This window comes from Onthophagus taurus, chromosome 2 (assembly GCF_036711975.1).
Source record: "Onthophagus taurus isolate NC chromosome 2, IU_Otau_3.0, whole genome shotgun sequence".
Taxonomy (NCBI): domain Eukaryota; kingdom Metazoa; phylum Arthropoda; class Insecta; order Coleoptera; family Scarabaeidae; genus Onthophagus; species Onthophagus taurus.
The window spans coordinates 20,870,422-20,897,990 of NC_091967.1; the positions used below are offsets into that span (position 1 = coordinate 20,870,422).

The window sequence follows — 27,569 nt, forward strand, 5'->3', positions numbered from 1 at the left end:
AATTGGCACGTCAATATACAAGATGACTATTAATTAATTAGCAGTTGACATTTTACCAAAAACTGATTCTGTCAATTCAATTTCTTCTTTAATTAACTTCAAAAGATGTCCCATTTGTTTGTTTAAGTGATTTACTTTGCTCAAACACAACAAATGTTTGGGTTAAATATACAAAATGTCACGTATTTGAAAAGTGTTATCAAGCTGATTCTAAGAGTGAAGTAAAGATCAAGACAAAAAAGATACCTCGAGTGTGTACTATAAAAAAATGCCTTTTGGTGTACCAATGGACCCAAGAATCGTGCAGAGAACTGCTTCTTCTGTTTGACAAATATGAGGAGTTGATTGATGATGATGCCACTTCATTCCTCTGTAATTTCGGTACCGAAGTGATCTTTGAGGTTTATTGAAGAAGGTGGCGAACTCAATTGTTAAAGCGGAGAGGAATTTCATGGCCCAACCATACTTAGAGCAGAAACATTTTTCCAAAAAATCCATTTTCTAGACTTCCATTTAAGCTTATTCCTAAAAACTTAGGCTCAGTTAGCGATGAACATGGAGAATGCTTTCACCAGTAAAGAGTGGAGTTTGAAAAACGATATCAAAGAAGTTGGAACTTACCATGCTTGACGACTATGTATAAAAGAAACGCAAGTCGATAAAACAATAAGAGTTATTGAATGAAGAATAAATTTACATTGGACAAAATTACAATGCCATCATCCTAATTGCCAGCTTGTATTCACAACTCTCATATACATATTCCAAATTGTGTGTGATAAGAATGACCAACGTAATTTATCATCCCACTGATTTTTGCATAATCAATGATAAACAACGATGTTATTCGTATTGTAGAAAGGTTGTTTAGTAGTTGTAGTCGTAGGCCTCCAAAAATTATAAAAAGCAGTTTTAAAAGCAGTCTTCTCAACATTCTATTTCCAGGAATAAGAGCTTTTCACGATTAATCATCGATTGATGATGATTCCATATAACTCCGCTTGTTCCGAGTTAATTCAAGATTGCATAGCATTCTTTCAAATGAAGTGAATGTCCAAGAGGTATTCAGGCGTATTTGATATTGAAGTTCCTATCACTTCAGGAGTAATAAGCTAATATGTGCTTTATTTTAATCTTGATCAAAAAAATTCTACTGAATCCTTTCAAAGGATTATCTCTTACTAAATCGTTTAATTGAGGTTGAACATAAGTTTAGACTCATATCCATGAGTACGATTATTACTGCGTATATGAAAATTCCAGTGTATATGGAGGAGAAGAGGCTAGTAAATCAATCTCATGAGGACTAGAACGAATAGCTGAGGAGATTTTGGGATATGAAAACTCATTTTTATTTTTTAAATTGAGACTGTATACTTAGCAAGAAGAAAAATAAGAGACGTAGGTGTGTTGTTTAGGTTCTCTCCACAACGTAGGTATTCCAAAACAAAATGATTACTTTTTATGTTCAGTCCATTATTTTAATTCTTAATCACGCACGGAATACACTTGTAAGCAGCTTATATTATTCTATTTTGATACGTCAATTTTATAGAAAGGTGTCACACATCCACTAGAAGCTACACATTTCTTTATATTATTTTAGTCTCTGACACATCCCCAGAGCTGGATACTCTGATTGTAAATGGGTATTTTAGGGCTAATTATATATTCTCTTTCCACCTAAGTTTGGCATACAGTGTCATGCCAAGATACTTGGAGTAGTTCTCATATGGGACAATGGTGCCATTTATATCCAGAAACCCATCGCATATATTTGCAATTTATTTGTAAAATTGATATGGACAGACAGCTCGTTTATCTTTATCCTTCATTTTTTTATCTAGCCGAGTATTGCATTGTTGGGTATTTGTTGTTTCCTAGTGGATCTTTCTTCATTGCAACTCTGGTTGTCACTAGTATATAGCAGATAGAGGCTGGGACCCAGTACACTGTCTTGAAGCACTTTCGTGTTTATCTCTTTTAACTCTGAAGAGTCTGTCTGCGTATCTACGTATTGTTTTGAAAGGATTTCGTTTAGTTTGTGTGTCAACAATCCATCGTGCCAAACTTTGTCAAAAAGTTGGACGCTTGGATAAATATGGTGATGACACACTGTTCAGATAAATAGTTATCCAACGTGTCTAATTTCCTTGTAAAGCATGACATGGTTATGGATATAAACTTGAAGCAATTTATTATGCTGTTTCAGCAAGTGTTTGCCAAGGAACGCCAAGGAAATGTCACTAGTATATAGCAGTTAAAGGCTAGGACCCAGTACACTGTCTTGAAGTACTCTCGTGTTTATCTCTTTTAACGTTGAAGAGTCTGTCTGAGATGTACGATGTTACTATATCTACGTATTGTTTTGGAAGGATTTCGTTTAGTTTATGTGTCAACAATCCATCGTGCCAAACTTTGTCAAAAAGTTGGACGCTTGGATAAATATGTTGATGACACGCTGTTCAGATAAATAGTTATCCAACGTGTCTAATTTTCTTGTAAAGCATGACATGGTTATGGATATAAACTTTAAGCAATTTATTATGCTGTTTCAGCAAGTGTTTGCTAAGGATCGCCAAGGAAATGTCACTAGTATATAGCAGATAAAGGCTAGGACCCAGTACACTGTCTTGAAGCACTCTCGTGTTTATCTCTTTTAACTCTGAAGAGTCTGTCTGAGATGTACGTTGTTACTATATCTACGTATTGTTTTGGAAGGATTTCGTTTAGTTTATGTGTCAACAATCCATCGTGCCAAACTTTGTCAAAAAGTTGGACGCTTGGATAAATATGTTGATGACACACTGTTCAGATAAATAGTTATCCAACGTGTCTAATTTTCTTGTAAAGCATGACATGTTTATGAATATAAGCTTTAAACAATTTATTATGCTGTGTTTGCCAAGGAACGCCAAGGAAATGTTATAATTATGTATATAAAACTCGGCTGATGATGGTCTAATAGATTGAAACTTATAGTAATGAATGATAAATAACGAAAATCTCATATTAATTGAAATTACCCACGTTATATAGAAGATATAAACTAAGGGAAAGGAAATGATAATGAGGAGATAATATTTATAACTGATGGTTTCGTTACGAGGCCAAGAATATTAAATCATTATGCGAGAACGTTAATTGTTCAATCTGGTCCACCTTCAGTTCCAACTTCGAACGATTTTGGACACAGAAATCAGAAAGTAGCTATTTTAATCGAAGATTTCATATGCAGTATTTTAAATAACACGCTAGAAAGCTTTCATTAACTTTTAATTTTAATGTGCATTTTGTAATTTTTGTCTCAGTCTCAATTTCAAAAAATAAAAAGCATTCTTTCAGACGATATATAATATTCATTATGCTTAATATACATGAATTTTTGCGAAAAAATCGTTAGAAAAAGGTGAAAATGAAATCTGAAAATGTTTTCTTGACACGATATTTAACAATTAATCAACATTCCAAAGATGCAATGACGTAACAAACGCGGGATTTTATACTTTCATTAATAACAAAGACTAGTATTGGATGTAAAAAGCAATTATAAAGCGAAATTATTGTTTTGGAGATAATTTATAAATAAAGAATAAAAATTGAATGGTTTACAGAAAAAAAAAACAAAGTATTTTGATTTCATGTAGTATCCTAACTAAAAGAATTTCTTAATTCAAAACAAATACTTTGGACTGTTAACATTTTAAAACGGATGACAGATATCAATTTAAACGAAGGTAAACTTTAAAATTTTAACAGTACCGAAATAGAATCGCTTTACGAAATCCTCTCTCACTGTCCCCCTCTCACAGTTTCAAAACATCACGTCTCTTTCACTTCCGAGAACGAGAACCGTTTTGCCCGAGTTCGTCCAACAAATACAAAAGGAGAAAAACGAATACGCGGCTTCGACAAAGATGAAATCGACATTGGTTGCCGTTGGTTGTGCGTTGGCGTGCTGGTAAAAATCAGCCGGCATTTGCGCTGTTATTGGATGGATATCGCGACCGCGAATTCCTATAAAGCCGCGTACAAACGGCTCATTCATCGTTAGTAGCCGGTCGCGATCGTGAACGTCGACCTTGTCGCCGTTTTGTTACACGACGAGAACTCCGACGCAAACAAGATTTTCGCGAATCCGAGTTGTACCCGGTACGGTTTCGAAACTGATGTTCACTCGGTTTATGATTATAAGAAACATTCAGCTAAAATGTTCATTTCAGTTGTATTAGAACTGTGAAAGTTTCGAAAGTTATCATTGTGATGTGCATAAAAAGTTTTGCTGTAAAGGAAATAAAAAAAAATATGTGTTTGTGGAAAAAATAAGGGAAGAAAAGGATTTACTTGAACACCAATCGGATAATAATTGAAGCGTAAGATTTTCAAATTTTAATTTTACCTCAATATTTTCCATATTTTATTTCCATTGTGTTTTTTTTCTGTTTTAAGTTGCGTAACTAATTTCAAACGGTAAAATTCTTACTTTTTTTCAAAATACACTAAAAATTTCTATTTAGAAGTTTTATCTCTACCTGCTTATGGAGATATTTTAAAGTAAATTGGTCTTCTGGAATGTTGTGCTTTGTTTGTACAAGGTTAAAGTGGTTGGGATGTATTCATTCTTTAAATACCTATCTATAATAAAAAACATATCAATCATGTTTTGTAAGAATGTAGAAAATATTTTATTACTTACAGTTATAAAAATGTTCAAGTATTTTTATTTAACATTGTATGAAAAGGTAAATCAAACTTTTCAAATTTTGTATTAAATTCCTGTAAGAAGGTGCATTCAAAATAGAATTACTATTAAAAGTTAACTTTATATAGTAAGAAGTATGTTCTTTAGTAAGCTAAGAAGCTATACGTAATTAATGTAAATGATCAGGATAGAGTATTCTTCTTATTAAATTTACCTAATAGATAAATATAAATATTAGACAATAAAAGTAGTTAAAACAGCTGTAGCCTTGGCAACAATCCATTATTTAGCTTAATGCTGAGACCATTTCTGAGACTAAAAACATAGATTAAAAAAAAAGTGCTAAATTGCTGCTGAATTTATTAAGTAGTAAAATGCCAAACTTCATCGTAAAATTGATTATTTCCTTTTTGCACCTATTTATAATTAAAGGGTGAAATTAGCTTTTAGGTGCTTGTAACAAATAATGAAAACACAATAAATTAGTATTACCTTAAAAAATAAAGACAAGTTTGCAAAATTTTTCTCTAATCTTTTTGCTGGACCGAATAAAGAGTATAAATATAGAATGAGGAGGTAAAATTAATTATGGAATAAATGAGGCAAGAAGTAATCGAAAGAAGTAAGTATGATCATTAGCCAACGAAATAAGAGACATAAGATAATACATATAACAATATTCTGAAGAAATGAAACAGGTAAAGAAAGAGGAAATGGACAGCTTTGAAAATAGATATAGAAGTATTGAAAAGGAAAATCAGGAAGAGAAGAAAGTAAGTTTGGGATTCCAAAAGATCTTCATCGATAAGGAAAAATGGATATGGTGTAAAAAAGCGAACAATTACAGCGGGCCAGGACGAGAAATTGGAAAGGATAAAACAAGAAAATGGTGCACAAGGTATCTAATAAGAATAATATAAATATGGAGGTAAGTAGATGTAGAGAGAGCATGATAAGACCATTAATGGAAAGGAAACGGAATTTATGAAAGAATTTGAAGATATCGGAGTAGTTATATTGGCCTTAAAACCAACACCTTACCATTGATAGCATGTATTGTAAATGCTAAATGTGAAAGCAACCTAAATGACTGGAAGGTATGCTCAGAAAGAATGTTAACAGTAGTAATATAAAATCGAAATAGTCCCTTTCACTCGGAGAAGGAAGCTACAAATAAAAGCATCCTCCTAATACTAGACAGTAAACTAATCTTTAACTCACACTTAGATAAGGTGGGGAAAAAGGATATCATGGCAAAGCAGATCTGCCGCAGACTCCTAGGAAGGAACTGGGGTCTCAAACTACGAATGGCTCATTGGGCCTACGTAGCAATAATCAGATCGATGGTCGCCTACGCCTCATTGGTTTGGTGGACAAAAACAAAACATAAGACAGCAAAACAACAGTTGGCACAAATCCAGCGGTTAGCAGGTCTTAACATAACGGGTGCAATGAGATCCTGTCCGACGACTGCTTTGGAAGCCCTATTCGGTCTCACACCGCGCCATTTATATATACAAAAGGAGGCAGCTTCAAGTGTCTTATCACTGAAAATAGTTTCTTCACTCACATTGATGCAGGGTAACCTCAGAGGACACCTCGAGTTTTGTTATAACTATATTTAGTTCTTGCTATAAACTTCTGCACCGCTTTGAACCTACAGATGGGACAGAAAGGTGCATCCATAAACATTTTCACAGACAGTCGGGCCGAAGAAGTAGTAGGAATTCACGGAGAGGATAGAATTAGGAATTCTGAAAAATATCAAAGATATACGATCATCCAAAACAAAGAGGGAGAAGTATTGGTGATTGAAGAAAAAATAATGGAGCGATGGAGGGAATATTTCCAAGAGATATTGTGCAGAGAAGACACAATACCACGAGCCAGAGGTACCAAAGTACACAGCAAGCGGAAATAAATAAAAGAATAGATAAGTTGATGAAGTAACGTTCCTATGAACAACAAGTTTATCAGTAAAAAGTAAATATTGCACAAGGCAAGGGACTAAGGTTGAAGATCTTATATGTAAAAATAAGCTTCATAGTTTTATTATGCAATAGTTATTCCTAATCAAAACCACAAAAATTAAGTTTCTACAATTGAAGATTTTATCTTTCAGATTATACTTAAAGATGCATTTCCGTAACCTAGTTACAGATAATTATTTCTATACTAAGGATACAAAATTTCACCTTCAATTAGATAGACTCAAATAGATCAATTAATCAGCTAGATTAGCTGTGACATTACAATTGAATATTTTATGTTTGCTATATTCCCTCTCGCTATCAAAGATAAAGCTTCATAGATTTGTTATACGTTAATTGTTCTAAGCCAAGATCACCAAGTTTTAGTTTTTATTAGTTCTAGATGCCCCAATTACAACTTTTTCTCTTACAGTTTTTAACGGTGCAAGTTCCAATGCTTCGGTACTGAATGACCTCGATGATTTTTCTTCTTGCCCATCGTAGATAAACTTTTTTTGTCTGGTTATTCCAACAGCATTAAATATTTAGCGCTATCACTTCTTCAAATTTAAGTTTTAATGAATATGTGTAAGAGTGGTTAACAGAGGAAGTGATCTTGTTAATAGCAAATTTTAATGTTTAAGGTAACCTGTGCGTACGGAGAGAGGATGCATTACTTTTCTTTTAGAAGAATAGTGTTGAATGATTCATTCGCAGTAATGATTCTATCTTGTTGGTCGTGGTTGAAACATTGATAACATACCCAGGGTATGTGATACATGAAACAAAAAGTGGTCTCAGAAATGTTGTTTCAAGTCATTTTTGGGGCAGTACATTTTTGGTACTAACGCTTTTTCAACATAATTTAATTAAGATACTTAAGGGTGGGAGCGCTAAACTCTTACGCACTGAAGGACATGATTGATGCAGATGATGCGGGAAAAAGATGCATAAACATAAGATACTCTTAACATATTTTAACATATTCACGTGGGGTTGGGTTGGGTTGCATATCTTTTGCAAACTCTACTAAAAATAACTTGGAATACTCATTCTTAACATATTGTATGTACTTGCTAGGGGATTACTCTTTATTTAGTTTAAATCCTGCCAAATTGAAGCAAAGAACTGTTCGTGTACATGGTGAGATCAGTGTTACGGAAGATTGGCAGCTTATCTTTAAGAACTTAGAAATTGTAATAGTATCAACTCCGTATGTTTTAGAAGCAATGTCATGTGCCCATAAAAGAATGAGTATTATACAAAAAAATTAATGAATTTTCGTTTTGACAAGAATGAAATTAATCCATAACGGTTGGTGGTATTGATCTTTATTGCACTTAGCTTATTTAACTTGCAAGATGATTTATTCCTTAGCACAAAATGTTATAATTCAAATATCATTAGATAAAATGCATTGTTCAATAAATAAAAATTTCTTATCATTTCTGATTATTTCTAATATTTGTTTGTCAATTTCTATAGCGGAATAAAACTACTTGTTTCGAATTTGACTGCATTAATTTATTATAATTTTACAATGGCCATGTGGTAAAAATAAAATGATTTAAATATAGCAAAACAATGTCGTATATTTTTAACTAATGGTTCACTTTGTGTTGTTTAGATAAGAAAATTGTAGTTTGAAACAAGTTCATAAACATTTATAACTTTACAAGAATCATTACATAAAAACCAATCTTTGACAAACAATCATCATAATTACCGATTTCCTCTGGTACATGTTTGCACATGTTCATAACAAATTGTTATTGCGAAATATCGCGGTTAACTTACAAGATACAAGGTTAAAACGGCGTGGGATGACATCGTTCTCTCAATAGGTGTAATAAAAAAATCAGTAATACAGGAAATAGGTAGTAGAGTAGAGTGTGTGAGTCAATTATGTAAATTTTGGGATATTCTACTCTTTGTTTTTTTTCTGTAGGCGAGTCGGAATGATTGATATCTTTTTCGTCGTCGTTGAGCAATACTTAGATAAACAAAATTTTAAGTAATTAAGTCTCCTACATTTTTCCTCGAGGACTAGTTTTTGAATAAATAATCTCTTTGTGCTATTAAAAACCGTGAAGATGTTTGCGTTCGAATTCATTAAGTCGAGCGTTAAAATTTAGATTATGCAATCGTGGACAATTGTATAATTGCTACGTTTAAAACTGACTCAAATCAAAACAAGTACTAGTTTTTATGTGTACATTTTTAAGATATTTTCGCCAAAAATTTTAATCAATTAAATCACTTTGTCTATCCCTACCTTTCCTATCTTAACAGACGATAGTCTTTATCTTTATCTTTATGATAAGATGTATGACTGTCAAAAGAATGTGCCATCAGTTTAGTGTGATAACGAGAGGTACGCTGAGCCTAAACGGAATGATCGGATTTAATTAATCGGTTTTTAAAGGATTTTAAATGATTTTAGTGGTTTTAAAAAATAATAAGTAGCTATGAATGCGCGAGATTTTCATCAGTACACGCGAGCAAAGTTTTTATTTTCTGTAAGTTATTTTTTTATTTTGTTGAATGTGTAATATTTCCTAGAAATATTTTCGTTTGGATTCAACAAATTTGGACTTCAACGTTATCGTATGATTCTTTTATTTTTTATTATTTATTGACGATCCAATGGTATTAACGTTACACGTTGTTACTTTTAATAATTCGATGCGATGGAAACGATAAAGGACAATAAATTACCATTTATATCTAATCGGAAGACATTATTATTGATTATGTGTGTATTTAGCGGAAATGTGGCATTTTATTGCGACTTAAATTGACATAATAACATGATTCATTTCGAGTTACCTAAAATATTTAATCATTAAATCTAACAAAATAATACATTGTTTTAATCTTTAAATAGCTGAAGTACAATTTCCCCCGAAATAACAAAATTCAACACGCGGCACCTTCCAACACTAGTCTACTTAGAAAAAAATAATTGGCAGGGAAACGTTATCTCTACGTTCTCTTTTAAGTATAGCTGCCAAAGTCGATGTAATGCATCCTGGACACCTTCAGTCTACTATATCTACTTGCCTAATAATGAATTGTGGTTAATTTCCCACGAATTATTTTAAATATATTATCATTATATTGTCTTCCTTTTTTCAGATGGCCAGCGACCTACATCCGAGCGACACATTAAACGGAAACGACGTAATCATGGCGAAAACGACAACCTTCCCCCATACCACTCCTTACACTTCACCCAGAGTTATCTCAACAACTTCACAGGTAAAAAAACGATTTCTTTTTTTATATTTTTCTACAAATCTAAATAATAACGTTTAAACAAAAAAAAAGTAAAAGCAAATGTTTGCTACAAAATTATATAGTTTTAATGTTATTAAAAAGTGAATCAGATTTTGAACTTGTTCCAACAAAAACGTAAGGCATTTCAAGGAAACATCCTGTTTTTATAGCAATGTGTCTAAGATTCGTGGAACACAAAATATAAATACCCACTTAACTTCAGTGAACATTATTTTATTTTAATTTTGCATATACAGTAAAACCTCGATATAACTGATTAATACGGGGAAGGGAGTGTCCGTTATATGACACTGGGTACTATATTAGTAAAATATGCCAACTTATTTGGATCCAAGATACAAAATGAACTTTTTTTATACTGATTTATCTAACGAGGCAACTCTAAAAAGAGGATACATTAATTAATAATTGGCGATATTTCCACAAGGATCCTTCAATAAATCAATTTTATAGCGAATTTTGAAAGTTATCGATGAAAATTTTATCAAAACTTCAAATATTGTTTTCTCAAAAACTAAAAGTTATCTTTCAAAACGTGTTGGTTCATTGGAAAGAGGACACTTTTATTAACATCATGGGAAATTTTCATACATATATTCCAAGAAATCGATTTTATACGAATTTTTAAAACTTAATCGGCGAAAATTGCAAAATTCGAAAAATTGTCGATAACTTCAAAAATTTATTTCTCAAGAACTGAAAGTGATTTTTGTTTTTCGGCTTGTTGCATTAAAAAGAGGATACTTTAATTAATAATTGGTGATATTTCCACAAGGATCCTTCAACAAATTAATTTTATAGCGAATTTTGAAAGTTATTGATGAAAATTGCAACATTGAAAATTTTCTTAAAAATTTAAATATCGTTTTCTCAAAAACTAAAAGTTGTTTTTCAAAACGTGTTGGTTTATTGGAAAGACGACACTTTTATTAACATTTTGGGAAATTTTCATACTCATATTCCAAGAAATCGATTTTATACGAATTTTTAAAACCTAATCGGCGAAAATTGCAAAATTCGAAAAATTGTCGATAACTTCAAAAATTTATTTCTCAAGAACTGAAAGTGATTTTTCAAAACGGCTTGTTGCATTAAAAAGAGGATACTATAATTAATAATTGGTGATATTTCCACAAGGATCCTTCAGCAAATTAATTTTATAGCGAATTTTGAAAATTATCGATGAAAATTGCAACGTTGAAAATTTTATCAAAAGTTCAAATATTGTTTCCTCAAAAACTAAAAGGTATTTTTCAAAACGTGTTGGTTTATTGGAAAGAGGACACTTTTATTAACATTTTGTGAAATTTTCATACTCATGTTCCAAGAACTGAATTTTATACGAATTTTTAAAATTTAATCGGGGAAAATTGCAAAATTCGAAAATATTGTCGATCATTTTAAAAATTTATTTCTCAAGAACTGAAAGTGATTTTTCAAAACGTTTAGCCGTGCGTCTCTTAAGACGGCTAAACCCGAACGTTTCTAGTTCTAGGTCTAGTATTAGTTCTACTTTTAGTTCAATAAAAATATACAACAATATAGCACAGAATAACAATTAAAACTAGAATCTTTCTAGTTCTAGATCTAGTGTTAGTTCTAGTTTTAGTTAATTGAAAAATATACAACAATCTAACGCTGAATAACAACTAAAACAAGAACTATCACTAGTATTGGAACTAATACTAGACCTCAAACTAGAAACATTCGGGTAAAGTAAATCCAAAGTCCGTTCTAACGAGTTTCGTTATATCGAGATTTTACTGTATCATACAATTTATATAATTATGTTAAAAGCTTTTAGATAATTATAGATAATTAAATTTCTGTTTATAACTGAAAATGTTAGAGTCTTCAACTAAAACACCCTGTAGAAATAAAAGAGTATCGGTTGCAATTTCTTGGGTCAGTTAAGTCGTCAATTGCTCGTTCGCGTACTATTTCTCTTGTAATTAAACACTCAAACGATGCCGCTCGTATCTCGTTGACCTAAATATGTGTGAATTTGACCACACACGAGTTTGTGGAATGTTTCGGAAATACTTTGAACTGTTTTTCAAGATTTTCAAAATATCAAACAAAAAGAATATAGTTTGTAGAAACAACAATAATCATAATATGAATAGTATTTTTAAAAATAGGTTAAATTGAGTAAATTTAGAGAACACGCTTTTTATGACGCATCTATAAACTGTTTAAACTCGGTTAAAAATAATCGTAAATTCGAAACAGTCTAGAATCTACGTCCACTAATGTTTATTTAATAAATAAAAAACTGTTCTTGCTTTTCTATTTTGAAACTCATAAACATATTAAGTTAAATTGCGACTTAAAACTGAACGAAAAAAAAACAATTATAGATTAATGGGAAGTTAAAGACCATAACATTGCTTAACTGAAACGTCATTTAAGCGTTGTAACACACGCACACTTTGAGCTGTGAGTTGAATTAGTTCCAAAAATTTCAAGACGCATTGGTTTCTAAATTTGGCAACCTAGTCACAATACGATCCGAAAATAATTTCATGTCTCATTGGTGACTATCTTTTTAAAAATCAGCTGCAGACAAACACCCAGTCCAGTACAACGACAAGTCGCGTGGCGAAAACCTCTTCGGTAACGACCAGTTCGCAACGATTCCACGTAACCAAGTCATCATCTACGTCCGATAGCAAAGTAACCTCCGTCCAATCAGACCTTAAATCGCTTAAGAACAATTTCAAAGAGATGAAGACCATCGCCGAAACAAAAACAAGATTTAATTCAGTCGAAACGTTAGTCGACGGCGACGATATGAACAGCGACACCCCTCAGCCTTTAGTCACCTTCCCAGATGACACTCCAGTACCTTCGGAATTAAATTCACCAACTAATTTATTGGACACCGTTAAATTCGAACAAAAAACTGTTAATAATTATAAAACATCAAAGGTAATAAGCACATTAAAAAATAGTTGGGCCGAATTAATCTTTTTGATCTTTTTTGTTCAGGTTGTGAAAGATGGATTTAGTGCTGAGAAGAAAAGTGCTAATTGTGCTGAATTGAAGAGGGTACAAGCTGGTGATGTGTCTTATGAAGAAAATAGTGCAGCTGCTAGTTCACATGCAAGATTGGAGGTAGATGGAATCTCTGCAGAAAAATCACAAGTTCAAGCAATGGTAAATATCATTTAAACATTTCGTTTTAATTAGACATAACAACATAACAAGACAAGTGTTTCCAATCAAATTAAATTGACAAGCCGATTCTCGATTAATCTTTCTGTTTATGTTGCGTGAAAGAAGTACGAGAAAACCTTGAGTAATTATGTAAATGTTTTCATTCATTTTTGACATAAAATAATTTTGGTTCTCAATCTATTTATAATTATGATTCTATTATGACATTCGATGAAAATAAAATAACACCTAAAACCTTATTAAACCTAAAACATATTTAGGTTTTAGGTTTAACACAACTATTTAAACACAAATACCATAAATGGCATTTTCTTGGTACAAACATCCAGCAAAATTTCTGTTGATAGAGCAACCTTTTGTAATAGGTTCTACACGTGGTTGCAGATTTAATCATGTTAACGGAAAGGAAAGAATTGTTTCTTCATAACGTGTACAAGAAACAACATTATTGATAAGAATTAAGTGGTAGGTTGTTTATAAGACCTTTTCCGGTGATCTGCAGAAAAATGAAACCTTCACTATTGCATAAGTAATTAGCATTAACTCTAAAATTGGGGTAAAGATTACTTCTAAAATATATTTGGAGTGAATCATCGAAAAATATATTAAATATGTATCGAGTAATGCAGCTAATGTTCTGAATTAAATTTCAAATTCTAAGGCTTAAATCAGGTTATTAACTTTCTATCGTAAATGATCTATCTCTGTTCTTTAGTTCTGGAATGCACGCGTTCTGACGTGGCAGAGTTCCAAAATATGCTTAACTACGTTAGTTTTATAGTTTTAATATGAATGTTTGGTATCTCAAAGGTAAATAATGAGCACTCCGTTATCTTACAATTTTTATTTTATGTTGTCACCATTATAGTATATTATAAACATTTTTAAAATGTACTTTGATCAAAGGCATGAACACAACATTTTCTTATGATTTCCAATTTGTTACCAATGCGCTGCAGTGTAAAAGAGAAGTTTGAAGTTTTGCATAGCTTTTTGCATAAACTGGAATTGAACTTATTATGTGTTAGGCTTCATTATCTCTTAATCGATTTAGAGTTGTTTTAGTTCAACACAATCGCATATTCTTCTCTATAGATTTAGCCGAGGTCGCTTGCAGCCAAGGCGCTACATTTTTTGTTAACTCATTTAAGGTTGATATTGCATTGAGTGGCAAGAACGTTTTATACAGTTCTGGAAAACATCAATATTACTTCACTAAACCAAACCATATTCATATCAAATTCATCTTTATCAATAGTATCGACAATAGGGTTGGGTTGGTATTCAGTGGTTGATGAGTTTGAATTTTGCAATAAAAGAGCTTCAGGAACAGCAATTTGTCGGAAAGTCTCCCAATTAATTCCGACCCATTATAAAGATTAATATCTTTGGGCAATTTTGAAGAACACTTCATGTTTTCTCGATATTTGCATACTTGCTCGACGACCAGCACTGTTATGACAAACACTTCTCTCAAACTTTTCATTAAATTTATGATTGTTATAACATTTAGAAAGGTTATACGAAAAATGAGCAACAACAACTACACGAGTACGCCAAGTTAAACTTATTCAACCTTACTCTATAAAAATTGTATTCTCTTTGAAATGACTGCAACTTGATAACAGTTTTTGAAACTATTCCATTGAATTTTAGATATTGAAGTATACAACCAAACTCCGCTCTTGGCATTCCTATGCCATATTTGTTAACCTACAGAATTCAAATACGTAGTAACAGTATTTGTTAATAGTGAGCTCGTTGTACTTTCTTTTTGTTTTTTATTTTTATTAATGTAGTTCAGAGGTGTTTCAAAGATTTAGGCAAGAATTCTTTGAACCATCTTGTTAACTTTGTTAACTTCACTATTTTATTTTCGGTTTTAGGTAATTCTTTGTATTATATAATAACATGCCGAGTGTCACAAAACCTAAGTTGGGAATCAATCGTTCTTTTATAGATGATATGCATTACGAATTTAAAGTTAACACTTACCATATACAATTTCTTTTGAGGGGATTTCGTAGGCACTTGTTAAAATTGAGTTAAAATTTGTATTTTGCTCCTTTATTAGATACAAATAATCCTGCTCTATTCGAGTATAATGAGCTGTTTTACTTTTAAGACCAAACTAGAGATTAGGTTATTTTAGAAAACTCAGATCCATCCTAGGAAGATGACACAGATGTAAGGTTTTCGGTGAGAGTGGCATGGGGGTGATTTTTCTAGTGTTAGATCTTTGGGTTTGATTGTGGAGAAAGTGTGAATGAGCTGAAAATAGCTCGGGATGTATCCAAACAAATTTTGTTCATTTCTGCGATCAATTTATTCCAGGAAAAGTTCCTTACTTGCTATGGAGGGTATTGTATGTTATCCTAGTTGTTCCTTGACTCCCCAAGAAACAAAGTTTTGTACAACTAAAACAAATTTGACTGTGACATTTACTGTCATCAACTCTTTGGTTTGGCTGTCGGTCCATCTTTGATCCATGTCGGTGTCGGTGATGACTGGGATTTATTCTTCTTCTGAGAGTGTCGGTTTAAAATGAATTCAAAATTTATTACTATTTAATCTTCCGCTGTTAACGTAACCGCATTTGGCATAAATGGTAACATAGTTGGGCATTATCATGATTCAGATAATCATCAAAACCAGATAGTTATCTTTGGGTGACTAAAACTTTTTCCTAATTGTCACAGCGTTGTGACAGGTTTAAAATGAGAGTTGATGCTACAGGTTATATTTGGTCGTGCGAATTGTGCCAAAGAACAATAACCTGAATAGAAAAATCCTCCTGATCATACGAAGAGTTATAAGATTGGCATAAGATCATGACAACATATGAAGTTTGTACAGATATAAACTCGACAAGTTTATGTTATAAAATATTATTTTTTCGTAGTGCTAGAGCTGGTATTGAAATAATTAAAAATAGCTTATGCCATTCGTAACTGATAACTGACGTTGTCAGAATCAATATTATCACTTCGAAAATTTAGACAATCATCATTATAATCTTTGTCATAGCAGGGGAATTTAAGATTCTAGTTTGGCGTAAAAATATCACTTTGTAGGGTTCCTCTAAGTGTATTGACACAAAAATGTGAGACAAATGTATGGACATTTTTCGAGTTGTCGAATGAGTTGGTAAGTTATTAGTACGTTTTTAATTCAAAATGAAGGCTGATGTGTTCAGCGGTAATTTGCCTTACAGATTTCTTTGTCATTCCCCTTTTTGAGTGTGTCTGATTGTTAGAAGATTTTTTTTTTTAATTGTTTTAAAAACCTTTCATGATAAGTACCACCTTTCTGATACCATCGATGGCTTTGTAACACCAGGTTTTGTTGGCATTCCTAAGTTTGATCTTGATTTTTAGTCGTTTATTGTCGGAGTCAATAAGAATATCTTGACTGGTTCAAATGGTCTTGCTCACAAAGGAAATCTAAGATTGATGTCGAAAGTACACAAAATTTTGGTGTAAGTGATTATAGCAGGTTTTATAGCTTTTGTAGCAGTTTTCAATGCAAATAACAAATCCAGTAACTTGATATTCGATTGAATAACCGGAAAATAATTGATTGAATAATGCATAAATTAATCTCATTAGAAAGATTCAAAAAAAGTGGAGAACTTTACCATGTTAAGAGTCTTCAAGACAACTCTTAATCTTTTCTCCAATGTAATGTTCTTAATCATAGTTACAAATAACTTCCTGATTTGAAGCCCCAAGCCCTTTGATGTTGCGATTAATTTCACAACAAGTATTTATTAAAGTCATTTTAACCGTCATCGTTTAATAGACATATTATACGGGGGATTCACAATTTACATTTCATTAACTCTTTATATGCTATTTTGAAATTAATTTACAACAAATTAAAGCGGTTGATTGAAAATTTATTCAAGCTCGTGTCTGGTGAGTTAAATTTTTTGTTACATTCAGGTTGCATTACCAATTCCTTTTTTCAAATTCCTTTTTGACACTCTAAGTGATTAAATCGAAAAAAAAAAAACGTGATCCATTTGACCATTTTCATTTAAAAACAATGAATACGATTATGACAGGTTGCCCTCTAGAAAGTGAAATAGGTCATGTGTTGTTAAAAGTTCTATTGTTAAAGATGCTAATTTAGATACAGTACTAAAATTGTGAAATTTAGTCGCTTTTTTGGTTTATTTATAAAGTGTTTTAAATATTAATTAACACGCCATTTAATCATTACAATTATCTAAACTAGATCTATTTAAACATATCTGGCCAAAAGAAAAAAAAGATAACAAAATGACGAGAAGTTGTTCTAATAAATATTATTTTCATAACAGGATATAATCTTATCGTAACCTTATCTACCTAGAAAAAAATGTTAGAAACTCGATTATGAATCGGATAATATTTATTTATAGTTCAACATTTAACACCTTAACTATTCATGCCAACGATCTCATATATTCATATTATAATTTATGAAATACTCTCCTCTTACTAATAAATACATAAACACGTTGTTCCTTGCCTTGAGCAAAATGATAGGTCGTCACTTTGAAATTGATTAGTTCGGTATGTAAATTGTGGTAGATAATTAGTGAGTAAAGATGGACGAAACCGACTTTTTTTCTGTTCAACGATTGAAAATAATATTAAAACGGTCTCAGCGCTTTTATTTACATCGTTTATGAGAGCCGCACCTGGATTAAGGTGTGCCAAACGCCGCACGCCACTGCGACCTGAATAACATTCTGACCGGCCGACAGGTCAAGGATAAAAGAAGAAGACGAAGAAAATGCACGATGTCGCGGTGTTTTAGTCGAGAAAAGGTGAAGGAAATCGACACTACTTTAGTAAATATTTGAAGGTCTTGTTTTTCTTTTAAAGATAAATAAGCATCATAGAATCAACATCCAATTAATCAACACCTATTAATAACAGCATCAATTAATCATAAACGATAAGATTTATCTAAAATAATAGCAAATTGAGTTAAATTTCAAACACCATTGGCTTAATTTTGCAACAAATTTTGGTAGATTTAGTTGACCTTTCTTGGGGTTTGTCACGAAAACCCAACCACTAAAACATTATAGATTTTCCGGTCGATATCAGACCCCAAGTCTCCACCATAAACGTTCAGATTCAGTGCCGTTTCAGTCGCCATGTTCTTCTCACGTCATGGTGTGGCAAATTACCCGAATCGCCGTTAGATTAAAGGGTGCGATCCACCCTTTTAGCATAAATGAAACTAAAGGTGTCATTTTCCACCGGCAGAATGCAGTGGCGTGTAATGTAATTAGAGGCGTTTCGAGATTTCAATCGAACAAAGAGGTATGTTTGAAAATGTTTAATCTTGCGCACGAACGTAAACACGAAAGAATCTTCAATATAAACCTTTTCGGTTATTAACACTGAATACAAGAGAGTTCGTTTTAATGAAAAGCTTCGTTTGCGTAAGTATCTTTTAGTGTTTGAGATATTTTTAATTAAAATTGTTATCGTTCACTCACCAAATTAAATGTTTATGAGATAATAACTTGGAAATTGTATGTAAGATGATAAAAATAGATCGATATAAGCAAAAAAATTCGCACAAAACAAATTTATTTAAATCACAACACAAAATAAATCCATTCTTTGATAACAACAAGAAAAAAATAAAATAGATATGAAGCTTGGTATCAAAAATCGTCAACAATTCGTTTTGGCGTCAGTTCAGGCCAACAAAAACATTTAAGGTTTTCTGGTCTATTTCCAACGACTCGGTTTTATACGAATGTTAGTGCGCGAGCTTGAACTTGGACCGAATGAGGGAAAATAGACTTAACACGTCGAGATAAACGGGCGAATACGTCGGCGACGACTCTGACTACCAAGTTAGATAAGCGACACAAATAAAACACGCGATTACGAGTTCGATTCGCGCCAAAAACTAAATATTCACACTTTTCTCTCGAAATTCGCGCGGTCAACATGTCGGCTCCGTGGCCAATTAGAAGGGGCACTTTTCGAATGCGCGACCAATCCCCACGGTTTCCCATCGCGCCTGTCAAAATGAATTCGATGGAAACATTTCCACAAGTTGAAGACAAGGTTTTGGTATGCAATAATAATCATTATAATGGTGTCAATTTTTTGCTTTTAGGAAGCTAGATCATTGATAGCCGGTGATATAAGTCAACAAGAATCGAAAAATATGGCCCACACAACGATGAAAGTTACCACAGACACGTTTAGTCAAGAGAAGACACAAAGCGAAGCAAACCAACGAAAACAAATGGTTACAGCTTCGGGGGTTTACAACGAACAACATAGTTCATCTTCACAATCAACTTCCTTCACTGCTACAACTAAAGGAATACACACCTCGGCTAGCTCAAAGTTGTTATCATCGGCTGCTCAGGTATATACAATTCTAATTTTTTTTCCTCCTTTGTATGCTAATTTCCTCTATTACTTATTATTCATAGTATTTTTTAAAATTTATTTTCATTCATCATTTATTTTTAGTTACTGTTTAACGTTGAACGACACATGATATTAAAAAGACATTAAATTGTTATGTTGAAGTTTAACCCAATACTATTTGAAAATCTCAAAAAATTAACGACCAATAATAAAATTTTTCAGTTCCAACTTAACGATTCATCAAAAATAGAAGACGAACTAATAAACATGTCCGCGGACGATTTGGAACAATTATCCCAAAACTCCAATAACGAGGACATAGTCAAAGCAATACAGAAATACGCCGCTTATTTCGACAAATCCTTCCAATGTCTTCGACAGAAAGATATGCAAGGCGAAAAGTCTTGTAACCTACTGGAGAAAGTGAACGATATAATGCGTAAAGCTTGGGCTGTGCCAACTCACGGTCACGAACTCGGCTACGAACTTTGCAACGCAATGAGAAAATGCGGCCTTTTAGATTTACTAATAGCTAATTGCATCAATGACGACGATAAACTTAAGATATCCAGCGCAAAATTACTTGAACAATGTCTTACCACTGAAAATAGGGAACACGTCGTCGCACACGGATTAGATAAAGTCGTTCATGTTGCTTGCGTTTGCACCAAAAATTCAAATACCGTTAATGATTCTCGAATCGGTACAGGAATTTTAGAACATTTGTTTAAACATAGCGAAGAAACCTGTAGTGACGTCATCCGTTTAGGCGGCTTAGATGCGTTACTTTTCGAATGCAGAAAGAAAGACGTCGAAACTTTAAGACATTGCGCTGGCGCATTAGCAAATTTAAGTTTATACGGTGGTGCTGAAAATCAAGAAGCAATGATCAAACGCAAAGTACCAATGTGGTTATTCCCCTTAGCGTTTCACACCGACGATAACATCAAATATTACGCTTGTTTAGCAATAACAGTTCTTGTAGCCAACGCTGAAATCGAAGCTGAAGTGATACAATCGGGAACTTTAGGACTTGTTGAACCTTTTGTTACGTCTCATAATCCATCGGAATTTGCAAGATCCAATTTAGCTCACGCACACGGTCAAAGCAAAACTTGGTTACAACATCTTGTACCGGTTTTGAGTTCTAAAAGAGAAGAAGCTAGGAATTTAGCCGCTTTCCATTTTTGTATGGAGGCTGGAATTAAAAAGCAACAATGCAATACGAATATTTTTGCCGAAATCGGTGCAATTGAATCTTTGAAAAGGGTCGCAAGTTCTCCTAATGCTGTTGCTTCCAAATACGCTGCGCAAGCTTTAAGATTAATTGGCGAAGAAGTTCCACACAAATTAAGCCAACAGGTGCCTTTATGGTCAGTTGAGGATGTTGAAGAATGGGTCAAACAAATTGGATTTAGTGAAGTCGCTACGAATTTTGTTGAAAGCCGAGTTGATGGAGATTTATTGTTGCAATTAACTGAAGAAAACTTAATTGATGATATTGGTTTAGCAAATGGAATTAAAAGAAAAAGGTAATATTATTTAAGATTTATTTGATTCGTATTAAATAAAGCTTTTTTTTCATGTAGATTCACTCGTGAATTAATAAAGCTCAAAAAACTCGCAGATTACACTTCTCGTGATATAGCAAACATCAATCATTTCCTACAAAATCTCGGTCCAGATTACGGAATGTACACTTATTCCATGTTAAACGCAGGAGTTGGAAGTAAAGACTCTCTTTGTTCTTTATCTGAAGACCAGCTGCTTCAAGAATGTGGCATAACCAATTCCATTCATCGTGCTCGTATTATGGAAGGAATCAAAGCAGCAGAAAAGAACTCCTTAAGCGTCAGCGAAGACAACATGAACAAACCGCTCGACGTTTTTGTCAGCTACAGACGCTCAAACGGCTCTCAACTCGCCAGTTTACTCAAAGTCCATTTACAATTACGCGGTTTTAGCGTGTTCATCGACGTGGAACGACTCGAAGCTGGAAAATTCGACAACAATCTCCTTCAAAGTATTCAAAAAGCAAAACATTTTCTTTTGGTGCTTACCCCGAACGCTCTCGAAAGGTGCGTTGGGGACGTTGAGAAGAAAGACTGGGTACACAGGGAAATCGTGGCAGCTTTACAGGCACAATGCAACATCATACCTATTATCGACAATTTTGCTTGGCCCGAAACGGATGTTTTGCCTGAAGATATGCGTCAGGTGTGCCATTTTAACGGGGTTAGATGGATACACGATTATCAGGATGCTTGCGTGGATAAATTAGAAAGGTTAGTACGGAGTACACAATAAATTTTTGATTGGGTTTTGCGTTTTGGCAAAGCTAATTATAATAATATAATAGGCAGTCATTCGAATATATATATTTTTTGTAAATAATTGATTAAATAAGTACCTAGATGTTTCTTCCCTGTTAAATAATATTATTCAACAGTATTAACTTTTTGCATGAGTAGGTTATTTTTTTATTGAAGTTGATGTTATTAAAACAAGATTCTAATCACACTTTTAAAGCAATCACTAATAAAGTAGAAGGAAATTGTGGTATAAAAGGGATCACTACTTTATAAATGGTTTTACCTGCTTCACATTATACCAATTGAACTAAATGTTGTTTATACTCTATACTACAAGATTTTTAATCATTTCTGGTTAGATGTAGCATTGTACTAGTATCAAAATTTCTTTCAAGTTATCTCAATTTAAATACTAAATTTTCTAATTCCCCATGCTTTAATTAATTGCTAATAATGTGAACTGGGTAATTTTATTAATGTTTTTATTAATTACTTTTAAAGCAATTTGGACTTTTTAGTGGTTTCTAATTAATTTCTTTGATCAAATAAGAAACAAAGATTTCTTCTTTGATTAAGTATAAATAATCAAATTTAATTGTCATCTAACATTCCAATGATACTAACAGCATTACACACTTCCTAGTATATATGCCACTTTAGTTATTCTTACCAAGTATTTTAATTTTTATCTCTTTATATTTTATGATATATATGTTATAATATATATTTGTTCTGTTGAAAATAATAAATGTGATACACAGTACACAGATTATTTTATTCCTTTCTTTGTAATATTGTCGTCTTTTCACACGAATCCTTTTATCCTATCCCAATTAATTGCAACAATTAACATAAATTGGCGGTATTTATATTTGCTATATGTATAGTTATTCAAGTATAGTTGCGCCGAAACTCAATCATTTTAAACGTTTGGTGACGGTTTATTCCATTAGGTAAGAATTTTTTGTTTATACAAAGAAATCCTTTTAAATTTAAATGTTGTAGCTTTTCAAGAATCTTTTGTCGACCGCTTATGTTTAAGCCCACACTGTTTGTGCGTTCATATTCACATCAAACGACTATTTATAACAGGTTTTCATACATTCGAAGGCCATATTAAATTTTATAAATACCTCCAATTCTTTCATATACGCTTTCAATCACACTTACGCTTTAATGTTTTTCAAATCAAATATTTTTGCTAACTTTATTAATAATTTTCGAATTTGTAATTTATTTCAGGTTCATGCGTGGTGAAGTAAACGCGAAAAATGACACTTCACTGAGTCGTGTTGGAATGGCTAAAGGCGATTTAACTCCGGGTACTCCTTCAAATCCTGGATTGTCGCGTCCTCCCGTTTACCAAAGGATGCATAGTAACGATTCTGGGAAAGGGGATAAGGATGTTAACGGCAATCGGGACTGACTAGATGGTCCCCATGCCTCGGTCGCACCTTCACCTTTACCTAGGTACGATGTGAACGCATGAAAAATTAATTTGACTTCTAATTACCCCAAAGGTACTAAAAAAATCTTATAATAATTTTTAAGTTTTTGCCTAACAACTTAATCACTTAATACAGAATGATTCAAAAATATAGGGTATCATAACATTTTCTGACAATGATGCTTATTATGTTTTATGCAATCGTTAAAGTTCATCTTCTAAATCTCTTAATACACCTTGGCAAATCTATCTTGGTTCTATCTTGGAATGTCAAATGCGTCATACCAAATAATAAAGAACTAAAAAATGGCGTATTGTTTGCTAGAACCAGACCTTATACTAAGGATGTACACTTCTGAACGTTTTGAAGATTCAACATATTAGAAGAGATCAAAATCAGTCTTCATTATCAAAGTGTAGCCTGAGGTTGTAGATTTCGGCGACTTCATAAGATGTAAAGATCTGATATGTTATTTGCAAAAAGTACTTCACAAATGAGGTTTTTGAGAATAAGTGAAGTCAATCAGTTAGCCGACGAATTGACAATTAACGCTTATAGTTTTATTAATCAGTTCTATTAAAATATCGTATCTCAAGAACCACTTAGGTGTAATGACGAAATGAATTTTAAGCATTTTAAAGCAAATTTAATATAGACTCAAAGGGCCATAAATAATTTCTTAATTCCCATTAAATGCACTTGTTATTATTTATAAAACCCAACCCAACATTTTTGATTAGTGTAGATTTTAATTATAAAATTTTAAAGTGTCGTATTTCAAGAACGAATTGACTCATTACGATGAAATACAAAACATTTTAAAGTAAATTTCATGAAGATTAAATGTGGAATAAACAATTTTTTAATTTCAATAAACATCGTTCTTATGATATTTTAAACAGACTTGGTATGTTTGATTTTACTAAAATTTAAGAAGAGATGTTAAAAAATCGTGGTTCAAAAACTAATTAAGATGTCATCATGAAACAAAAAACATTTTAAAGTAAATTTGATGTGCCATAAATAATTTCTTATTTTCCATAAACATCGTTGTTATGGTTTTTTAAATCCAACTCTGCATGTTTGATCGTTATAGATATGAAATACAACTTTTAAAAGAATCGTATCTCAAAAACTAATTGAGATATTATCATGAAACAAACAACATTTTAAAGCAAATTTGATGTGGATTGAACGTGCCATAGTTTATTTCTTATTTTCCATAAACATCGTTGTTATGATTTTTTAAACGCAACTCTACATCTTTGAATGTTATTGGTAAATATAAATTTAAAAAAATCGTAGCTCAAGAGCAAATAGAGATATCATCATGAAATTAAGAACATTTTAAAGCAAATTTGATGAAGATTTAATGCGCCATAAATAATTTCTTGTTTTCCATAAACATCGTTGTTATGAGTTTGTAAATCTAACTTGGTATGTTTGATTATTCTAAACTTTAAGAAGAGATATTAAAAGAAGCGTATCTCAAAAACTAATTGAGATATCATCACGAAACAAAGAACATTTTAAAGTAAATTTGACGAAGATTTAATGTGCCATAAATAATTTCTTATTTTCCATAAACATCGTTGTTATGGTTTTTTAAATCCAAGTCTGTATGTTTGATTGTTATAGATACGAAATACAACTTTATAAAATCGTATCTCAAGAACTAATGGAGATATCATCATGAAATTAAGAACATTTTGAAGCAAATTTAATGAAGACTTAATACACTATAAATAATTTCTTATTTTCCATGAACATCGTTGTAATGATATTTTAAATCTAACTTGATATGTTTGATTATACTAAACTTTAAGAAGAGATATAAAAAAATCGTATCTCAAAAACGAATTGAGATATCGCCATGAAATGAGGAACATTTTAAAGCAAATTTGATGCGGATTGAACGTGCCATAGTTTATTTCTTATTTTCCATAAACATCGTTGTTATGATTTTTTAAACCCAACTCTACATCTTTGATTGTTATTGGTAAAAAAATTTAAAAAAAACGTATCTCAAGAGCAAATAGAGATATCATCATGAAATAAAGAACATTTTAAAGCAAATTTGATGAAGATTTAATGTGCCATAAATAATTTCTTATTTTCCATAAACATCATTGTTATGATTTTTAAAATCTAATGTCTCATATTTGATTATTCTAAATTTTAAGAACACATTAAAAAAAATATATCTCAAAAACTAATTGAGATATCATCATGAAATAAAAAGCAATTTAAAGCAAATTTACTTGGTATTTAATATTTTAAAGATGGTTTCTTCAAATCTTCAAATTTAAGACTGATGAATTTTTGACTTCATCTTTGCATAACCATAAACATTAATGTTAGGGTGCTAACTTTTTGGGACTGTACCTACAAGATAACTTTGCCAAGTTGTACATAAGCAACTATTTAGTATCAATTGCAGAAAAAATACGATAATGAAAGAGTCATCTCTTTTTGAACCAGTATTATAAATTGGAATAAAAATATTAATCTATATTTAATTTTTCAGGTTTTATAAATCATCAAATCCGTCCCGTCCATGGCTAATGACAGCTAGAAAATTTGGTTTACCTCCTCAACACCCGATACCTACAGATCGTAGAGGTTCACATACGCCAATATCGCCACTAGTAAAAAAATCTCAACCACCAAACAGATCTCGTAGTTTAGATGGACTTCTTGACGCGGAAGTTGAAGAAGTTAAACCGACTACTGTTTCTACGGACGTTTTATCATCGCCGTCTTCTTCGGAAGTACCCGAAACCACTCAAATTATTATTTCCGAGCCAGATGATTCCCCACCGTCTACAGCTTCTATTATTGATAATGATGCTGCTGTTGTCGAATCGGAAGACGGTTGTGAAGTAAAAATAGAAGAAACGCAACCCGATTTAAGCGACATTTCAGATGAAAACTGTGATATGAGCAAAAAGTCGTCGACTCTCAGCTTGCAGAGTAGCACGAGCGACTCGAAACGTAAAAGGAACTTTATGGACAAGTGTGTCAATAAAGTGAGATCTCTGATGAAGAAGTGATTATTTTTTTTGTAATTTTTTATTATGAAGTATTAAAATGTGCTTTGCCGACGGTGCCTAGTTTACGTTTATTTTTTGTGAGTATTCTTCGTTCAATGAAGGATGTCTTTAGAATATTAGGCCTTAATATGAATTAAAGAGGAAGTACAAATAAGAGGTGCTTTTTCTTTTTTTTATTAAAAATTTGTAAGCACAAGAATGAAACCGAATTTGTGATTATGATGCGCAGCCTTAAAAATTGTGTTATTTAAGTAATTATTACTGTTAGAATTATTTACAGTTATTACTTAAGTAGTCCTGGTATATGTAGTTTTTTTAATTAATTCTTTTTTTAGACAATACGTAAGATTATGTATTCTGCATGTAATTTATGTAACTTCATTTTATAATCTCGTAGTATTTTTATTAGAAGCAAGTGATTATCTCTCTATTAATAACTCTTTTTGTGTTAATTTTATCCATCAACATTATCGTCCTTAATTATTTAAGATCGTTTATGATTTTTAGAACATGTTTTATCAATTTTATTTTTTCTATTTTCGAATCCTGTTTGTCGTATTTCTACATAATTATATATTTCATTATTTATTTATAAAAATAAAATCCGTAATACCGTTTTAAAAAAATCTTGTAAACCAATTATTGTTTTCATTTTTTTTTAATCATGTTATATTTTAAAATATATTTTATCAAAGTAACTAATTTTTTTTTATTTTCCACCAAAAATAATAAATGAGATATTTTAAACACAAAAAAGTAACAATTCTTCTGGGAATATGGACCGTTGGAATATTAAATCTGGAAGTTGCTTAACTAATATTGTGTCCAATATAAATTGCGCTGCCTATAGATAAGACAATATACAAATGGCTACAATGGAAATATGGTTATTTACGGCGACAGACGTTTTGATGTATAACGTTGATACGTAAATAAAGTTATTTTAATTCCCAAAATCGTGTTCAATTCAGTCATGAAGATAATATCTTGTATGAGGTTGTAGCTAAAAACATGAAGAACTTCTTTACACCATAGAAACCACTTTTAATGACTGTAACCTAGCTGAGAACTGGAATAGGATAAAACAAAAGTTTATTTACTCTTGATGGCTATTGATCTATAACACTCATAACCAAAAAACGCTGCAGTATGTGCAGTAGTATGCTATCTGTTTCTTATTCATTTTTTTGAATTCAATTTCATGAA

General features: G+C 31.9%; 1 protein-coding gene across 7 annotated transcripts in view; it reads left to right on the top strand.

Moving 5' to 3' along the window:
• Positions 1 to 27,061, top strand: part of LOC111426038 (sterile alpha and armadillo motif) — a 95,691-nt gene extending 68,630 nt beyond the window's left edge. For 3 of the 7 annotated variants that reach the window (XM_023060402.2, XM_023060382.2, XM_023060394.2), the window contains exons 2-9: positions 9,811 to 9,933; positions 12,532 to 12,903; positions 12,964 to 13,131; positions 19,288 to 19,545; positions 19,773 to 21,082; positions 21,140 to 21,835; positions 23,105 to 23,332; positions 25,838 to 27,061. In XM_023060402.2, coding sequence (XP_022916170.1) covers positions 9,811 to 9,933; positions 12,532 to 12,903; positions 12,964 to 13,131; positions 19,288 to 19,545; positions 19,773 to 21,082; positions 21,140 to 21,835; positions 23,105 to 23,288 — 3,111 coding nt within the window. In that variant the 3' untranslated portion in view covers positions 23,289 to 23,332; positions 25,838 to 27,061. Of the gene's footprint in view, positions 1 to 4,052; positions 4,374 to 9,091; positions 9,192 to 9,810; positions 9,934 to 12,531; positions 12,904 to 12,963; positions 13,132 to 18,305; positions 18,474 to 19,287; positions 19,546 to 19,772; positions 21,083 to 21,139; positions 21,836 to 23,104; positions 23,383 to 25,837 lie in introns of those variants that run through there. The other 4 variants (XM_023060419.2, XM_023060409.2, XR_002707775.2 and 1 more) reach the window with 4 other exon arrangements.
• The last annotated feature ends 508 nt before the right edge of the window (positions 27,062 to 27,569 follow it).